At 37.8% G+C, this 19,921-nt stretch overlaps 1 protein-coding gene and 1 pseudogene across 1 annotated transcript; both read left to right on the top strand.

Moving 5' to 3' along the window:
• The first annotated feature begins 3,555 nt into the window (after positions 1 to 3,555).
• On the top strand, positions 3,556 to 5,962 carry LOC131781289 (uncharacterized; annotated as a pseudogene).
• Positions 5,963 to 8,600: 2,638 nt separating this feature from the next.
• On the top strand, positions 8,601 to 11,968 carry LOC136283911 (zinc finger CCCH domain-containing protein 18-like). Its single transcript, XM_066173472.1, has 6 exons — positions 8,601 to 8,692; positions 9,219 to 10,552; positions 10,827 to 10,967; positions 11,326 to 11,422; positions 11,650 to 11,723; positions 11,889 to 11,968. Exons 1-6 carry the CDS (start codon positions 8,601 to 8,603, stop codon positions 11,966 to 11,968), a joined length of 1,818 nt encoding a protein of 605 aa, XP_066029569.1.
• Positions 11,969 to 19,921: the final 7,953 nt, after the last annotated feature.

The following is a 19,921-nucleotide window of genomic DNA, read 5'->3' as shown; positions in this document are numbered from 1 at the left end:
TGTTGCTGTCGAAAAGCTCCTGCAGAGAAAGCGATTCAGGTCATACAGGTCAAATGTCGTCAAAGACTATAATAATCGGCCTCAGTATTTTTCGGTGTGGCAACGAGTGCACATCCCAAATTACTGAAGATTTTGCCTCCTGGCACAAACTTAAAACTTTCCGCAGAAGTTTAAATAGGATTTCAACCTTTTGAGTCTACATCCTCTTTCCCAACCTCTCTTCCTCTCTCGAGAGACGAAGAAAAAGGACCCTGGGAACGAGGCTGTCGCGTCTATTACTTCCTCGCGTGCGTAACATACTAAAGCTAGTATACATACAAGAATCAGAGCAGTTGCGCTTTTTGTCTTGTTAGCCGAGTGAGAGAATGATAGGGCCTGTGCTCGTCATCAGTAACTATACGTTTTCTTCGGTCGCGTGATGAACATTTCTTTGTGCACCGGGAGCCTGGGGCAGTTGCATTGTCTAGAACCACTTGACAGTGAGCGAAAGCAAATGAATGATCAGCAATTAACTCGAAAACTCCTAGGCTAAACCTCTGTAAGCTGACAGCGCGAGTACCTACAACTGCCTCCTCAGGCTTACCGCGCATTTCACAAAGATAGAGTTGCACAAGGTCAGTCATTCCATCTTCTTCGCCTCTCAATGGAGATGATGTGTCCACAATCCTCTTTTCCGCCTGAATCGTTAGTTTCCATATCGTTCCAGCGAGTATAACTAACTCGAGATCCGTCAACACACATCCAGAGTCTTTTGGTACTAGGATCTCTAAACAAGCTGCTCCATTTCCATTCATTTGGTGTACGTAGAGAGGGAACGGCTTGTTGCTCAGGTGCTGAATTTCTCGAGGCAAGCTTGCCTCGAGAATCTAGCACCTGAGCAACAAGCCGTTGCCTCTTTACGTACACCAAATGAATGGATATGGAGCAGCTTGTCTACACATCCTAATATCGAACTATTGAACTATAACGATAATGACAAATATCGTTTATTACGGGTTCCACGCTTTAGATACTCCTCTTAAGTAAATCTCTGGAAAAACTAAAAACACACGAACGATACACCTAAAGAGGAGTGAGACCCTACAAAGATTCGGCAACTTTCTGAAAACGCAGTTCACAACGGCAAGTTTCCGGTTTCTCACCATTTATTCATTTAGGTATGTTTGAGTCGAAACATTTTGACCGAAGTCTATTGTAGCTAGTTACCTGAACGCTCGCTGTTCCGATAGAGGCTAGACTTCAAAGTCCGTAAATAAAAATAAATTGAACTTATCAATTTGAATAAACTTGTAAATACATTTGGCTGTAAAAAAAGCCTTCAAAAAGTCTTTTGACAGTCTTGAAAATAAGCAATCGAAAAAGTTTTGATAATCAAGAGTTATAGAAAAACTAAACAAATGTACACGTCAACCACAGTGTTGATCAGATCACGCACGTCACGCATGAATATAAGAAAGGTTACCAAGGCAGGACGGATGGGAAAATTGCAATTCCAAAAAGGAACACCCAAAACTCACACCTCTGCGCCTGGTCTTTGGTGAATTTGACAATTTTAACTTTATAGCTCCCTTGCAAAAATAAAAAAGTGAAATTAAAAAGGCCAAGTGGTATTTTAGGAACGATTTTGCAAATAAAAAGACAATTAAAAAAAACGGCATTTGTAATATCCATGCTAGATTCACTTCGCTGTCAACTTTAATGCTGGTTTTCCGAGGAAAATCAACCGAACAACAAAACTTTTCATTTATTTTCATTCCTATATGGCCAACTAGTAAACTGCAAGCAGTTTATTTATTTTTGAAACGTCTCAGAGTTTTTACATGATTTTCTGTTAGTATCTAATATTGGCTTTACGCATCGTCATCACGCTTAACTGAACGGTATTTCGGCGTGCACATCTATGGCGCGCCTTTCCGGTCAATATTCAAACAACCTTAATATACAATACATCCATTACATTCCTTTGCCATATTTTTTATTTTCTTTATGTAGATATATTTTTTCGCTACTTTATTTTTCATTTTCCTTCTATATTTTTTAAATCTCTTCCTATCAATTTAGATATACGTGTTGAACGCATCTATTTTCTATTTTTTCTTTTTATCTTATATGCGTTCTATATTTTTGCATTCGACGAAGGAAGAACGCTTCCTAATCTCCTAGGCTACCTGTGATCGCGTAGGTGTCCTGTGCACGCAAGCGAAAGCTGACCCGTGTTTTTTCGTTCGATCGGCCGGCCGTTCATCTTTTCGGCGCCATTTTGAATGACGTCACAATTTCGTTGCGCAAAGGATGCTGCCTCGTGCATCGCAGTTTGTCGGACGTTCGAGGACGTGGTTTTTTTCATAATTGATTTCCTTTATTATGATAACTATTTCTAAATAGAAAAACACATTTTATCATCCCCGTACAACACAGAAAATGTGGTGTTAGATCTATAAATACATGTTGTGAAAGCTTTACAGTTTCTCTTTCATTTTATACTCAATTTCAGAAGTAGTTCACATTTTCAAAATTGTTTAATAACATAGATTTAAATAAAATTAATGCTTACATTTAAACACGTTTTCAACTATTCTCTTACTACTTACTAACACTTAACTACCACACCAACTACAGTAAAACTTGTATATGTACACGCCCGATGGACTGCGACGACTGCCTCCTCAAAAACCATACGATATAACTAGCCTTTAAAACCTTTTCGTACACAGAGTAAATACAGGTTTCACAGTACGCCATAACCCTTTATTTGACAACATACCATAGGCATATTCATCTATCCTAATAACCAAAAAACAATATTTCCCCTTTGAAATGCCGAACGCACTTCCCTAATCTCCGATTACTACTAGTTTATATTCACTCCATATGTTTTTTTCGTTCCGAGTGGGATTTTTTATTTTCTTTCTAATTAGTACGCAACACGTGATCACATGACCACGCTACACTTTTTCCATTCCGCCATTTTGGCGTTCGGCTATATGGAGGAAGAGCTATCGACTGCTTGTCGTGCGGCCGCGGATGCTTTAGAGATTTTAAGTAATTTGAGACCTGGTTTTACGAGAAATGTAATACCTCGGATGAATTCAACGTCAGTCTCTGTCAGTCAGCCGAACAACGGGGATCGTAAGGTAAACAGCGAGGAACTTCAGTCGAACGAACTTGCCATTCAGTCCTCGACGTCGCCAGCCTTTGACAGTTCTATTCAAGCTCGGCTTGCCACTCTCTTTCCGACAATTGGTTCGAACCGAGCTAGTGGGAAAAGTACTAGTAGAAGACCAGCAAGGTCAAAGCAGACCATTAAGTCGACCAAAGGCCGCCCACCCAAGACACTTGTTTACAAGGATCTAGTCCTTATTCCCAGTCCCAAGATCAACAAAGTGCCTACACATACAACCCAACTTCAGTTAGAAGAGAGAGAACTTGTCTGCCACGAGTTTCCCTTTGAGAAGAGCTGGGATGCACATTCCCTCAAAACTGCTATATTGAATCGATTTCCAAAGCTTTTGCTATTTGAATATGTCAAGATGGGTAACTTTGCGTTGTGATATAAGTTTAAACATTGTTCTACGTTTAATGCATTAATAATATCATTGCTGTTCAGTTTGTACATTAGTTGTGGCTGCACTATTTTTAAATACGCATTTATACTATTTTGCCAAAAATTTAGCCTCATAAGAGGATACCTGCAGTGACGCGAGTAATGGACTTCGAATTTTTGGCAGAATTTGTTGAGTTATTTTAGATTTCCTCTGGTACTGCCCCGCTCCCACCCCTTTCTCCTTCCTTGTGATATAAGTTTAACTTAACTACTCTTTCATTAGATTTACCCTTGACTTTTGCAAGAAGCGTGCAAGTAATGTGTTTTTTTCTTAACCTAGCCATGCTATGGAAAGCTAATAACTCTTAAGCTGGCAGAAGGTATAACTCTGGATGCAGAAAGAGTGACCAGGATGGCTGGTCAAGGAGCTGTTTATGTTAGATCACTGGTGCCTTTGGAATCTGAAGATAAGGGTGAAACTGAAGAGGAGCTAGAGAATTCAGCATTAGATAACAGTCCAAGGTGAACTTTTTCTTGTGAATTTTTGCACTGAACAAGATAAAACCTGTATAGATTTCTTTTAGCTTTTTTGCCTCACTGTAAAGGTAGCTTCCCGATGCAGTAGAATCATCTTATATATGATAGACTGGCATCCCAGATCATGCTACTAGGCATGACAATGGCTTTTTGTTGGAAATATTATCTAGTTTGTCTCCAAACAGATTTGTGTATTTATTTATTTTATTGGTTATTTATTTATTTATTTGTTTGTTTGCTCAGATCTTTATTCAATTGTTTAGCAGGACAGGACATAAATTAATGTGGTTTATTGCAACTCCATGTGATTGTGGATATTTGTATAAAGATGAACCTTCATAGTCTGTTACATCATTCACAATTAGTTCCATTTTTTTATGGTTTGTGACAAGTTGATATTTCCTTTTAGTGTTAGTGGAACACAAAGAAGTTCTCTGTTGCTTTCATTTGGGGAGAGTGAAGGGAGGCCAGATGCAGCTGTGGTGTCCCACCCCTGCCAGGATGCTGCACAACCTTATTGTGTACCATTTCCAACTGAAGCAGAAACATCACATCAAAATACAGAGTTAAATGATGTAGAGACAGGCAGTAACTCTGATATTGTTCATGCATCATCTGAGCATGTACCTGTGTCTGTATCAGTACCTGTACCTCAGCTGTTACCAAAACGTATCATCCAAGTGCACAGGCTAATTATTAAGAAGGATTTGATTGACTTATTCCGAGATCCATTAATTATGAGTCAGGACATAGAGATAATTGTTATTGATGCAAGGGGAGTTGAAGAAGTGGGCAGAGGTGTTGGGTTGCTCAGAGATGTTTTCTCTCTTTTTTGGAAAGAAACATATGATTCCCCTTTTGTTGGAGAAAATGAGCGTGTACCATTTGTAAGACTTGATTATCAAAGGGATGAATGGGTTGCTGTTGGCAGAATTTTGGTGAAAGGATATTTAACCTGTCAATACCTACCAGTCTTTCTGTCTCAAACATTCCTTGCCTGTCTTTTTTGGGGGGAATCTGCTGTAACTAGTGCTATGCTAACTCAATCCTTTAGAAATTACATTTCAGTTGATGAAAAATGTTTGCTGGTGATATGAAGTGGGATGATGAAAATGAAATATCCCAGCTTTTAGAAGTTTTTAGTGACTATGACTGTCGAATTATGGTAAATTCTGAGAATATTATTCAAGTTATTGAAGAAATAGCCCATAAGGAGCTGCTGCAGAAGCTACAGTATATTGCAGACTGCTGGAAGGATATAGTTTCCACACTCCTTCCTAGTTTTCCTGATTTTGCAGCAATTTCCAAAAGGTATGAATTGTTAATACCATCCACAAGCAAAATCCTTAGTTGCCTAGAGGCAAACCCTGAGAGTGATGGGGAAAGGGATAGCCTTAAGTTTCTCAAACGGTATATTAAGAGCCTTGACACGCCTCAGAAATTATCAAAGTTTGTAAGGTTTATCAGTGGGTCTGAGTTAATGCTTTTTGATGCAGTCCAAGTAAATTTTACCAACTTATCTGGTTTTGGTCGCCGACCAATTGCCCACACTTGAAATACTGTGTTGGAGCTATCCTTGACTTATCAGTCATTTCCTGAACTTAGAGAGGAGTTCAGTGCAATACTTGCATCAGATTATTATGAGATGGATATTGTGTAATATGCCTTGTGACAAAAAGAAGACCATTATGATGGCAAGCTGATAGAACAGACTGTTAATTCATTTTTGTAGTGAAATTATGTTTTCTACCTTGGATGGGTATTTACGATTTTAAAACATCTAACAACAGTGCACATATTATTTTCCAGTAAATCAAACTGGGAAATCGTTAGCTAATATACTGTTATCTGTTCAAAGTTGACATTTTCAAGTGAGTGCAGTTGTTTAGAACTTTATTGTTGAGACTTTAATGTATTTTTTCTTGACTGTTGTAAAGGTTAAGTTGCATTCGTTGTTCTATTCTGATTGATACAATTTGAAGGCAATTAATAAATTTAACACTGTTTGCGTTTTCAATCTGTAATAGTGGTACCTGTTTGATAGGCGTTAATTGATCTTAATTCTCTTGGCCCTGTTTTCACTCCCTAAACAACGAATTTCAGGTTAATTGAATGCTGGGAACACCTGTTTTGAAAGATAGTTACCAGCCAAGTTTCTTATATGTTGAACTGATTCCTGAGGATGTCTATGCATCTCAGATATTGAGTTCTACCATGTTCACTATCGTCATTCAAAGGGTGACAGGAGACTTCCAAGATATGCAGTTGTTGTGGTGTGAGGTGAACATCAACTGCTGGTATTGAGACCTGGTAATCGTCGTCGTCTAACGGGATAGGTCCATCTGGATCAAACCCATACAATGGAATTTCATTTGGATGTAGAATACTCACAACTCCAGAGTATCCAGAGTGCATGTTTTCCAAAATCCCAGAGGCAAAAATTTGTAGGGGAGATAATTGATGTTCACTGGAGACAGGGTGATTGTTCCATTGACTAGTAAAGTGTTACAATGCCCTCTTTTATCCTTGGTATGTATACAAAGTGCAATGAAAATAAATGTACTTCATTTAACGGGTCAAGAAGACCCATGTCTTCCATTCCACTAAAGATATTGGCAAAGTAACAAAGGACACCAGCGTAAACACCCTTGTGAGCACGCTCAACGCGGAAGTTGTGGACAGAGCTTCCCGTTATGATACTTCCTCTGTTTAGTCCTCTATTTTCCAACATGTACTGTGCCACTCTAACATTTTCCAGTCCATGATCGCTTCTTACTCTTGAAGGTAAGCCAAACTCTTGTACTCCCTTGATGAAGAGCTCCAACACTGTATCTGCTCGGTTGTTATCAGTTAGGGTGGCATACACAATAACCCTTGAATACCCATCAACACAGCAATGCACAACAAACCTGTACCTGGTAAGCTTGAGGTTTCCGTCTATGTGCCACAAAGCGTTTGCCGTTGGTACAGAGTACTTTCGACGGTAAACCGGAGTACTCCAGCGAAGTGCTGTCCCAAGTGGGTCTTGTCTACGAAGACAGTAACGAACCCTCCATCGCTGGATTCGAAATCCCCTTGCTCGAAGAGCTCCAAGCAATCTTCGTTGTCCAATGTTTGGAGTAACGCTTCTAATTTCTTTGACAGCGTCTTCAAGCTGAGAATCTGAAAAGAAATTCTAGTTTAATTACAAAGTTTGAAGTGTCGTACATCATTGAGTGAGATGGGGAGCCTAAAATATTTTGACGAAGGGTATAGCTTCTAAAATTTATTTTACCCGAAACTATATCACCCTTGTCCAAACACACTGATAATAAGCATTAAACCAAATAAGCTACTAGTATAGATAACCTTAGTCTGTAAATTACTGCGCACCTGACAATGCGGTCCAGTTTTCGCTGTCATCATCCAAATTTAATTCCCGTCTTCTTCGACGTAAAGTACTTTCAGTGATACCTAACAAACTAGCGATTTTTACCCAGGAGAAATGCAGTTCGCGTAAGAATTCGATCTGCTCTCTTTCGATGACGATTACTGGTCTTCCTGCACTTGTTAGTTTAGTGGTAGGACAAGCGAATGAATTTGATATCGTTGCTTCAACGGAATTTCTTTCCTCGTACTTTGTCATTGCACGAAAAACAAAGCGTACTTTTGTCAAAACAGCTTCTATTATTGTCTTGAAATCTCGAAGGACAGAGTCCTCACTTTGCCATACACTATACAATAGCAACTGTAAAGTTAAAATTGCATCTTCCAGACGCACGTTAGCTTGTTCAAAGTAATCAGCGGAGACATCTTGTGTGTTCAAATTCTGAATACCAATCAACAGGGTACGAAGAGACTCTACGAAGTTGTAAAGGCCTCTCTCGTTGCCACCTCTTAAAGTTCCATTCGCCATTTTGCTTTTGAAATTGTAGGAAAAGTGCATCGCGGTCATGTGATCACGTGTTGCTTACTAATTAGAAAGAAAACAAAAAATCCCTCTCGAAACAAAAAAAAAATATGGAATAAATATAAAAAATATAGAACGCATATAAGATAAAGAGCACAAAATAAAAAAAAAGATGAGCTAAACACGTATATATATAAAATAATAGGAAGAGATATAAAAAACTATAGAAGCAAAATGAAAAATAAAGAAGCAAAACAAAACAGCTACAGAAAGGAAATAAAAAATATGGCAAAGAAATGTAATAGATTGTATATTAAGGTTGTTTGAATATTGACTGGAAAGGCGCGCCATACACATCAGTATAAAACAATTACGGCTTTTTTCGTTACGGAGGAAGTTTAATATACAGAAGTATGACGATTTATCATTTATTTTGAATCAAGTCATAGCTTTCGTTCCTGTGAAAAAACGAAAGAACCATTTACAGTGGCGCGGTACACTGGAAATGAGACTAGAAGCTATCGTCATGGCTACATGACATCACAATGGATAAACAGAAGATTTTCATTCCTCTGAAACGCATGTGATCGTTTTCAACAAAACGAAGCAATCATGAGTTTTTTGAAGAAAATGCGTGGAAAAAGTCCAAGTAAAAATCATCAAGAATTACAATTGAGAGCTTCGGTTCCTTCTCCGACTGTGAAATGTGCCAAAGACAAATGGTAAGTGGAGAAAAAAAGAGTAGAAAAATCATCGGGAAAGATCACCGATAAATGTAGGCATGTTAGATTTAGGTGGAGTTTCTTTTTTCTATTTGCGCTTTTGGTACGGCAAGAGAATAAAGCAGCCGTTACAAAAGAAAACACGCAAAAGAAAAAAAACCAACAGTTTGTTTTTAAGTTTGGGACAAAAACTGAATGACTACAAGCAATTTACCACTTAACTTGCGCTTTTTTAGTTTTATCGACGCGCGCTAAATCTCAGTTTAAAGAGGCCAATGAAATTATTTTTGGAAATCGCGGGGATATGACGGCAATTGAGACTCAGAAAAATTAAACTGAAAACCTCTGATTGACTGATGTGAAGATAACAAGATCCCAAAATTTCGAATCTCCATTTTCAAGGAAGGCTTAGATATAAAGCAAGTTCATAAAAAATTGAGTCAAAGTATTACTTCTTGCTCTTTTAGAGTATTAAGGGAACATTTTGATCACTTGAATTCATTGTACCCTTGTGATTATCTTGCAGTCTCCCAGAAAGGAAAGATACCATCAGGGAAGAAAGCAGGAGACTGTCGCGTCCAAGATCCTTAAAGAGTTTCCGAAAGGAAGAGCGCGATGGCGATGTTATCAGTGCTGCTGCCTGTTCGAAGGTGGCCACCACAAAGGTCAATGCTGCTCCACTTGCTCCATTGTCAGGCGTCGTTGGTAACCATGAGAAAAAGAAGGAAGCGAAAGCTGGTGCTGACACTAAGGGTAATAGCTCTCAGGCGGTTTCGTGTCGAGGCCGCAATAAAACAAGATCAGGACCAACAAAGGTCAAGAGGAAAGCTCCACCTCCACCGCTGCCTCTCTCTGAGAGGCCTTCCGTTTCTCATACCAGTCCATCCCAATCTGGTTTACCTCGTCCTGTTTCAGCCCGTCCCTCTCCTCCAATAACTCCACCGCGTCAACCACGAACTCGTAAGGCGGCTCCACCTCGCCTCCCTCCACCGAATATGAAGCAGGCTGAAAAAAAGAGTGATACCACAAGTGTTAAGAAAAAGGAAAACGAGATGCACCACTATCCAAAGGATCTAAACCCGTTTGCAAATTTCAACGGTACCACCGATAATGACTGCTCGTCCCAGAGCAGCGGGAAGGCCTTCAGCGCTCGTCGCCAAAGACATAAAAGAAGACGGAAGAACTGTAAAAGTGGAGAATACCTGATGGAAAATAATCCATTTAATGATACTGATGAGATGAGCGAGACGCCCTCCAGTACCCGTCGTCAAAGGCGTAGAAGAAAACGGAGAAAATCCATGAATGAGGAATACAAAATGGGAGACATCTCATCCAGTGATGCTGATGACATGCACAACAAGCCCTCCAGTACTCGTGGTCAGAGGCGTAAAGCAAAACGGAAAGAATCGAATGGTGAAAAATACAAAATGGAACACAATCCATCCAATGATACCGATGAGGAAAATAGTTCGTCAATCTTGGAGTCGACCGATACTTCTGACATGTGGTCTGTTTCTTCATTGGAAGATATTCAGTTTGTGGTGAACACAGCTACAGTAGAAGAGATAAATGTAAAGACTGCGTTACAAGGCTTGGCTGCCAGCAATGAAAAAGACGAACAGGTTGACCGAGAAGCTTCTGGTGACTCAAAGGCCCAGTCATTCCCATCTGATAAGGTCTCTCCTGACGATCTCTCTTTCACAAACAAGGATAATGTTCCTGCAAGTATCGGATCAACAAACCTTGATGCTTCGACTGCTAAAGATTGTTCAAATGTGGGCGAGAGATCAATTATCAAGCAAGTACAACCTTCCGAGGAAGTAATTGCTATGGAAGAGTGCCAGGGTGGAGACAGCTGTGGTAAGTTGTTCTGTAAGCATACCGCAGAATAGATCCTAATGAGCGGAAAGTATTGGAAAACAGTGCGTCTTTATCCACCGAACCGGCGAAGAGAGTCATTAGAAACATTCCCATCTGCGCCCAAGTAAACCTTTATTCTTGACTGTTGCTTGTATTTTGATTGCTCTTAACCAAATAGATTTAATTGGTTCAATATCAACTTAAACAGAATGTGTATACATTCGCCTGCCCTTTTCATTATTTAAGCACGTGTATTTTCTGATATCTTCTTTAGCTGCCATCGTAAGCAATCAGTTCCCTGAGTTGGCTATTTATGTGGAGACAGAGATTCAGGTTGTCGAACACGAGTCGCTTTCATTGCACAAGGTGATGGTTAAATTGGAACTGGAGATGAAAGAAGCAGTAGACACTGAAGGTTAGTTTTCTATTTTTTACCTTTGCATGAGTCAATATATAAAAACTAACATATTTGCTACAAACATGCGGAACAGTGATTTTCGAGAGCCACTATCCTGAATCCCTAGCTTCAAACCTTTTCAACCGTTAACCTTCGTCAAATAACAGCCGAACTATCCTGTTAGTTGAGAGGAATCTTTCGGGGTTCAAAGTGCTTGGTTTCTCTCACGCAACGCTAAAGAAAAACAGTTTTTCTCCTAGGAAGAGGTAAAGTCTGGAAACAGTTATCCGGGTATACCGTCGCGCCAAATACAGGGTGATGCATGTAACTAACTAAACACAAATTAAATGCAGCCTTCTTTAATTTCCCCTTTTAGATTGTGAGGCCGAGTTTGAAAGCTTATCACTTGACTGGTTAGCGCTAAATAAGTTCCGTTCTGAACTTGACGAAAGGAAACAAGACCTTCTTACTCTGTAAGTACATCTTATCCTTATAAAGCTGTTTTAAACCTTGCTCGATAGTTGGGAACAAGTCAATATGCCAAATTATGGTAACACCTATTCAATAACCAGAACGAATGATTTAAATTAACCACATATAAGCACTCCTTTTTTTATTAAGCATTTTAAATCCTTGCATTGTATTTCCATTGGAAAGTTTATCGTATTAAAGCCTTATCTTTCGTCTGTGTTGTTTTTAGTTCCAGACAACAAAACCGGAAAGAGTGTTTGAAGTTCTTACGTCAGGACCTTAAATACCTGTTTGAAGTCAAAGGTGAGAATCAGTTTCTATGTTAGTTCTTCAATGTGATAGTACTAAGTTTTCTTTTGTATGATGTTAAACAAGTGTTCTGTTACCAACGCCTGGGTTTTCTTATGCAATCTTTTATTTTTTTGCTATCGTATGGTGAGTGATGTTTTATAACGTTTTCTGCGGCAGGTTGGAAGAAAACCAAAGAACACAAAGATCGGGAAAAGAATGTCCTGGATCTTATCCTCAACTTGACCGACATGGCCTGAATAACAAACTGCATTAAAAGTAAGAAACTTGTATTTTAATTAAGTTGAAATGCTTTTGGTTCTCTTCTTGTAATCTTACTTTCCATTCTATAATGAGTTTGCCACGAATCATTTGGATTATGTTGATTTAAGAGACTTTATTATAAATAACAATGGCTAATTCTGTTTTTACTTTCCTTTTCTTTTTGCAGTTTCGATTTCACAACTTTTTCCTTATTTCTGGTCTGGCTTGTATGGTAACATGTTTGTATATGGCTAAGAACAAGAGATTATAATCTCTTGCTAAAAATCCTTTGTAAATCTATAAATTCTGAGCAGTTTCATTTTCAATGTAAAATTCTTTCTCTTAAAGAATCATTCAGATATAATCCTTGAATCATGAGATTACTTTGTTTGTCAAACAAATTTTCATGTGACTACTATGATAACTACTATGAATTCAAATAATTTCTATTGTTGTAAAAATTTTCATTTTTTAACGTAAGTAGCTATCTTTATCTTTTCTCGTCTTTTTTTTAATTACTCAGAACTATTTCATGAGTATAAATACCTCTTTTGTGAATGTTATATCTTAAGTTTAGGGTCACGGACAAAATATCTAACCAAGTTTCTTTTCATTACGACCCTGTTATCTTTTATGTTGATTACGATTTATTTCTAAGGTGAAGGTAGATGGATCTAAGGTGAAGTCGTAGTTTACGTATTTCAATTCAATGGCTTTGTTTTCTTCCAATCAGATGCGCTGATATAAAATCATTTGTAATGAAAGTGACGTAAGCGGTTACAAGATCACTGCACGTAACTGAATACTTCACCTTTGGCACTGCACACTTTTTTTTTGTTCGTACTTCTCTTTTTTTTCTGTTATTTTTTTTCGCTTTTTTGTTTGATTTAGTTAGGTAGGTTATGTATCTCTAGGTACTCATTCTAAGGTAATCCGTATTTTCAATTTTAACTTAGGTTTTTTTTAGGTATTTTGTAATTTGGGTTTGGAATCTTTTTTGCAATTTTCTCATCCTCTTCCCTTTTCCCTTTTTTTATGATTTTGGGTTGTTTTTGTTTCCTTTTCCTTTTTTCTTTCGTTTTTTCTTCCTTTTTTCTTTTTGAATAACATTGCCCTTTTCCACCACCTGTATTAACAGCGATTCGAACGCTGTGGGTTATGTTGGGTGGTTTTCTGGCTGCATGCGTCACTTTTCTTTGCGATCAATCCATATCAGTGCTGATGATTAACCGAATGCTAAGACAAGGAGACTGGGACTCATTGAGTATAACGTCACGCCATTACTTCACCAGGGAAAGGAGTAACGTAATCGCCTTAGTTTTTTTTCTTTCAAATTGACACGAGATCATTTTTGATTCAATTGTGAACATATTGAGTTGCCTATTTTTCATTGCGATTTTTTTCGCTATTTCCCTATTTTACCTTGATTTTTAATAATTGTAAATAAATGTAAATGAAAAAGAAACACGACATTTCTCAAGTCTTTTACAAAGTCCATCTTCTCACTTCTTTGCTGTTGATTTGCCAATAAAAAAGCAATTTCTCATGTTTCATTATTCCCATTAGTCACCATACCCTCACCTCGGTTCGGATTGTTACCCTCATAGGCATTTCAGATTTGAACGATTCATGACCATGTTTTTACGGTTTTGATGAAAATTTTAGCCATTTTTTCCAGTTGTGACCGGTTTATAAGGTCAACTGGCCCAGCTCAGATCGACAAGAACTCAGTTGAAACGGTCGGCGATAATTAAAAAAGCCGAACGGTTGACATGGCAAAGAGCTAGACTTTTTATTACTTAAAAAAAATCTTATTAAGCAACAGCCAAATAGGAATAACCACATTTTATAACAGAGTCCCACCGCGCTCTTTAATCTCTCTGCCATTGTTGTGTGCCCGGCGGAAATTTATTGCAGCTTTGCTCGCTCGAACCTTCGTAAGTAGTTAACGAAACATGTCAGAAGTGTCATGAAACTACAAGCCTCGGGAAGGAGGATGAGGGGGGGGCCTGGTGTTACTATGCCACTGATTCTGGGCATATCAAAAAACCAAGGAGGTTGATGGTGCAGAATGCGGAAACATTTACATAATTTAAAAACCTCAATTACCCTGGGACTCACCCAAGATACATAGTGGTGACTTACATCAACCTGGCGTAAATTTGTGGTTTGGGTGTAACTTTAAATTTGACGTTTTAAAACCGTCAACTTTACAATATTTTTGAGACGATCTCCATTTAAAATAAAAGCCCCGCGTCTCCCCATTACGTTTTCTTCTATTATCTTTATTCGTATCATCATTACTATTATTACTATTATTATTATTATTATTTTTATTTCTATTATTATTAGTATTATAATTACTATTATCATTATTATTTTAACTTCCATAAATCATTGTGATTTTTTCTGATCGCCAATTTCTTGGTTTGTTAGAAGCAAGGAACATTTCCGTGGAGCTTTCAAATACCAATTTTAATTTCGTATTCATTCCAAATTGCGGCGTGGCTAAGAGCTCAATAGTAAGAGCTATTTGTAAAGGCGTCCTCGTATCACTGGAGTAAAACAAAATTGCTATCGTATTGACAAGTTTTCATTCAGTGCCTCTAGTGTTAAAATATCACTTAGTGATTATTACTACAGTAGAGCACTCAGGGAGAATTACAATCACAGGAACGTTCGCAGCTCATCTGAAAGGTTCATTTTACGCCCTTAGATAAAGAAAAAAAACAATTTTGGTGTCGCTCGAGCCTGATGAAGTCCCCATGGATGTAACTTCTTGACAGCAGACAAGCATAGGATATCACAAGTTCTTGTCTAGTACAATGAATACAGATGTCACTCCAGTCCTCCTTGAGCGTAAGTTAATAGTCAACTTGAAACCCTAATGAAGCTTTATCAAAACACCAACCTACCTCTCATTGTCCAGTTTGTGATTCTATCTTTAATTGTATTTTTTAGGGCGGTCTAAGGTGGGAAGGGGAAAAAGTTTAAACTATTATGGCTAGGATTGTAGCTTGTTCAGTATTGTTATCACACCTCACATCTCTCCGTACATTGTAAGAATTTGGTTTGTTCAAACGAGAGGATCAGATCGGAAGGGGGAGGGGCAAGGGGGAGGGGGTACTAATGCACGCCTTTTTTCAACCAAAGTGTCAGCCTTGTATCAGCTGGCTGTTAAATGTTTCCTTTATGAATAAATAGGAAAAAAACACAAAAAAAACAATTACCTAAATCGTTATGAATCGACTTTAAAGCCATAATGGTACACGAGTGAGGAAATGTAAAGAAGCGGACATCTTTTTTCCCAAATGTATTTATTTTTCTCATTTAGCTACTTCTACTTCAACTGCTAAGGAGAAATTTCAAGTTATTCCAACCGGCCTCAGTCAATGTAGCGCACTGAGCGCGTGCAACATGCATTCGAAGCAATTATTTTCATGGCAACATGACATCACAATGAACGAAGCAGAGATCCTTGGAGTTCATCTGAGAGATTTTGTGAGAAGCAGTGATGGCTTGTGTTCTCATACCGTTCCGTCGGGAAAAAGCAAGAGCTGATATTTTTTTGATCACAGCATCTGTTTCACTATTGAATGTTGAATTACGCAAGAAAAAGTGGTAAGGGACACGATAAAGTATTTTCTTTCTCTCTTTTCTATTAAGAGTTTAGTCTTCGAAGCTGCTTGTGTCACTAGAGTCAAATTCTTTTTTACTTTTCTGATAAGAAAATGATCAAAAGTTAAACTCTGAAGAAGCATGCAATTTTGGAAATAATATAAATTTCACTATGATTAATTGAATTGAGGAAAAAAATATGCGTTTTAGAATTTGGTCGAGTTCGATTTCACTGTTGAATACCGCGTGAGACTTAAGCAACAGAAACAAAGGGTCTTTCCCCAAACTGAATATTGTTTGCTCTTTGAAGTTGCAAGACTCGGTGAAAAACAAATACTAAGCTAATTGGTATTTTTCACGGCGGTGCTGCGAGAGAAAGTTTTTGATAACGGTCAATCATTGACAGCGAGGGGGAGGGAGGGGTACGTTTTACTAGTTACCAGTCTTGGCATAAAGACACCATGGCGCCCGCCTTGAAGATACAACGTACTTCTTTGCCTTTCGCCGTATTCCAAAACAACAAAAGATGTAAGCGCATCTCAGCCCTTGAATCATAAAACGCCAATCGCTTATACAAGGGTAGAATCCGCACTGAACAGAAATACGGTTAACTATGGCAACTTTTTCACATTATGCTGACATTCGTGTTTTCTTCCTCAATTAGGTATCCACACAAGCTTGCAATTTTTTGGAAAAAAAGGAAGGCGAAATACAGTACAAAGGTAGTCAACTTAGACTTTGGATCTCGTATCTTTCTCTCTTAGCTCATTAAACGTTATTGATGTCTTAATCGTCAGTTTGAGTCAAAGAAATATTTCTTCCAATTACTTTTTCTCTCAGCCTGTAGCATAGTTTGGAGGTGTTGAAAATGGTTATCGTGGTGTTCATTTTTGGCCTGAGCCTGAGCCAGTAGATAGTAAACTTACTCTCCTCAAGGTAAGTTTCAAACAAAGGCAACATGAGGTACAAATATGGGGACAGATTTCCGTAAAGTGCCACAGCATTCGGAAACGAAATTGTGGTCCAAAAGGCTTGCTTTCGTCATAGTTTTCTTTATCCAAGAGCTCTCTGCATAACGAACTATGGGGAAGTGCGGAAATCTCGGCCAACTTTTTGAAACCATCGTTTTCGTAAACATGTACTGAAGCCTTCCTTGCTTTTTTCTTACGCTTGCTGCTTCCTCCGATTCAATTTGCGTTACGTTTTAAGAAATTTTGAAATAAAAACAGTCCATCTTTCGTTGTAAAGGTTTCTTGAAGCCACAAGGTTCTTAATATGGCTTAGCCTCTTGCGTTGGATTTACTAAGTAATATTATGCTAATTTATTAATGTTAAATCTATTATAACTTTCATTGTAAAAGTTCAAAGTACGATAGCTGAAGAGAAAAAAAAAATTATGAAATGCTATTGAATCTATGAAACATTTGAGGACAGATGATTAAATTTAAATTGCCAAAACCATGACATGAACTTTACTTCACAATAACGCTCCCACTGCACTGGCAAAATCAATAGGGACCTTAACCAGTCGGGAGAGTGATGCCAAGGAAGACAAACTGATTAAAAAATAAATCTATATTTTTGTTCAGAATTTCCTGAATGGCCTCATAAATGTTCTTACTGTCTCTAACAGTGCCACATCTCAACCTCTGCATAATGTGTGTGAGCCACATTGAGTTCCATATTGAAAGTGAAACAATTTTCTGTCAGTGTTCCTGTACACAGACCACGCCAAATTTGATTACTTCACGTTGTTGTTTGGCCAAGGACAGCTTCAACATAAAAAAAGTTCTAAACGCTAGTGCTTAGCTATTGTTCTGCTCATTTGGTCTTTTGTTTTGCCACATCTTTGTTTCTATCATTCTCATGGTTTGTTCAAGGTCCCTAATATTGTTGTTATCAAGTTTGTTTCTTTATTTTAAAACAATGTTTATTTGTATTTGTAGAACCCAGAGGATGAAATGACAGAATATCAAGAAAAGCAGTGGAATATTTACATCTGTAATGTAAGCTTTTCCCTTTTCAATTTTACGAGTGTATGTAGTTGCTCTTTGCCTTTGACATTATTTTCACTCCACACAGTTTGGAGTAAATCTGAACACTGTTCATCTTCCTCTTGCTTCTTTGAAATCATTAGGTGTTCCCCAGTGGTCGTCACCAGCTTCTGGCCACTGGCTGTATTGATATCAGCAATTACATTACAGAGATGCCTGGAAAAGTGGATGTTACTGTCACCCTTAAGCCAGCAATCAAGAAAGTTGTTTCTGGTAAAATTGAGTTTGAATTATCATGGATTATCCAGGAAGATGATGGAGTCATTCAGTGAGTATCCTTCAGTAATTCCCATAGCTAGTTATTGTAATGATCATCCAGCTTATGTTTGGCATTTAAAAATCAGTTACTATGATAATGTTATTTTAGATCCATGAACTTGATCAGTAAACTTTCAAAGTGAGATATTATCATTTTTGCTGCATTAGCACGAGGGTCCACTAATATATAAAATATAAAAGTTTACTTGCTCAATGGTTTTTATTCATGCAATTATTATTTGTTGTTATTATTATTATTTACAGTCCCACAGATGAAGAGATATGGGAAGAGATAATGCAAGAGGTCAGGGAGGAACAAGCAAGAAGAAAAGCTGAGGGAAAGACAGCAAAATATAAATCTTTGAAAAAAAGAAGGTGCAGGAGATGTGGCTGCTCAAGTAATACAGACATTGCCACTGAAGAAGACAAAAAGAAAGATAAAAGCAATGAAGTTGGCAGCTCAAGTGGTACAAACATTGCTGTTGGGGAAGATAAAGAAACTATTGAACAACAAGGTGGCATCTTCCCAAATGCTGAACCTCAGGTGGATCCCTCATCTGGCAGCAATACCAAAGTGGGGTCAGGAAAGGTCAGGAGGCAGTCTTCACCTCATCATGCACATTATAGCCCTGCTCCACCCCAACCACACCCATCTGCTAACCAGGGACTGCCATCAGAGAGTGAAGAGAAAAAAGGGGTGCAGAGTAAAAGGAACCTTCATAAAAGTGTCAGGTTTCAAATTGATGAACAGCCTGAGGTATTACATCTTGTTGTACATGATGAAGAAGCACTGGACTCCTTGCTTGTGTTGTCCTCGGAAACTTTTTACAGAGAAACAGTTCTCATCGAGGAAGATGAAGTTGCAACAAAAGAGAAGTGCATTCCCAAGAGAGATGAAAATTCACGTAAGTTCTGCTTTGTTTCCCAGCCTCCCATTCCAAATGGAAAGGGGCTTAAATTTGATTACTTTTCTCTTGTTTGATCTGATTTATTTTCAATCAAACAGTTTTATTGTAAGACTCCTTGGAACTTTGATCTATAAGCGCTAAATAAAAATCATAACTTTACTTTTTTTATTCTGAATTACAACTATTTTTGTTGATTTTTGATGGCAACTTTTTTGTTTAGCCTCAAGTGGAAGCCAGCTTCACTCAGAGTTGGCCTGTTATATTGAAGAGGAACTGAAGCTTGTTCAAGATGAATTATTGTCTTTGGAAGAAGTCCGCTCAAAAGTAAAACTTGAAATGCAGAGAGCCATGTCATCAGGTGGGTGATCTATTTCCGAAATGATAAAGTGAAATAGCTTGGAATTTCAAATCATACAATTAATATGTTGCATTCACTTGTTGAGTCAAATTTTAGAGCAGGCATTCCTTCGTTAAAAAACTTATGTTAAGTTCTTTTCCCCAATAATGAGTTATAAATCTTTTTTCTCCAGGATCTTATTGGTAATTCTCTTTACTGTCTGCAGTACAATTCTTATGATATTAGATCAGTAAATTTGGTATTGAATGGATTAATAACTTCCTGCTTTATATTGTTTTGATATTGTAAGGATAAAGTCTGTCTTGATCATTCTCAGGAGTGAAAGCATTAAAAATATTAAAAAACAGCTAATCCCCAAACTAGAGATACTGCAAGTTTTTACACTTATTTCAGGTGTTATAAGCCATGCTTAACTTACACAGCTTATACAATGTATTTGTTTACTTTTTGTCTGTAGACCACAAAGAAGAGTTTGAAAGCTTAAACCAAGGCTGGCTTATATTGGATAGCTTCCATTCCAAAGTGATGAAAAGAAAAGACGACCTTCTTGCCCTGTAAGTAATAAAGACTTATTTTAGAAACAAAATAAACATGTCCATTATGACCTAAAATGTAGTCTTACATTGTAATCCATGATCCAAAAACTCTGCACAGGTGCCTATATATGTTTACCAATTGTCTTTGATATGGATAACTGATCTATCTATCATATATTGCTTAATTAGTTCCTCTGGATTCATTTTTATTATTGTT

The sequence above is a fragment of the Pocillopora verrucosa genome, chromosome 10 (genome assembly GCF_036669915.1).
Source record: "Pocillopora verrucosa isolate sample1 chromosome 10, ASM3666991v2, whole genome shotgun sequence".
NCBI classification, from domain to species: Eukaryota; Metazoa; Cnidaria; class Anthozoa; order Scleractinia; family Pocilloporidae; genus Pocillopora; species Pocillopora verrucosa.
Note: the sequence above shows the minus strand (reverse complement) of the source record. Positions and strands in the feature narration are given on the sequence as shown.

Bases quoted from the DNA above. Each gene is read 5' to 3' on its own strand.
- LOC136283911 (XM_066173472.1), top strand. From the start codon at position 8,601: ATGCGTGGAAAAAGTCCAAGTAAAAATCATCAAGAATTACAATTGAGA. The intron at 8,693-9,218 runs GTAAGTGGAGAA...ATTATCTTGCAG, and splicing joins AAATGTGCCAAAGACAAATG to TCTCCCAGAAAGGAAAGATA. The intron at 11,724-11,888 runs GTGAGAATCAGT...TTTCTGCGGCAG, and splicing joins ATACCTGTTTGAAGTCAAAG to GTTGGAAGAAAACCAAAGAA.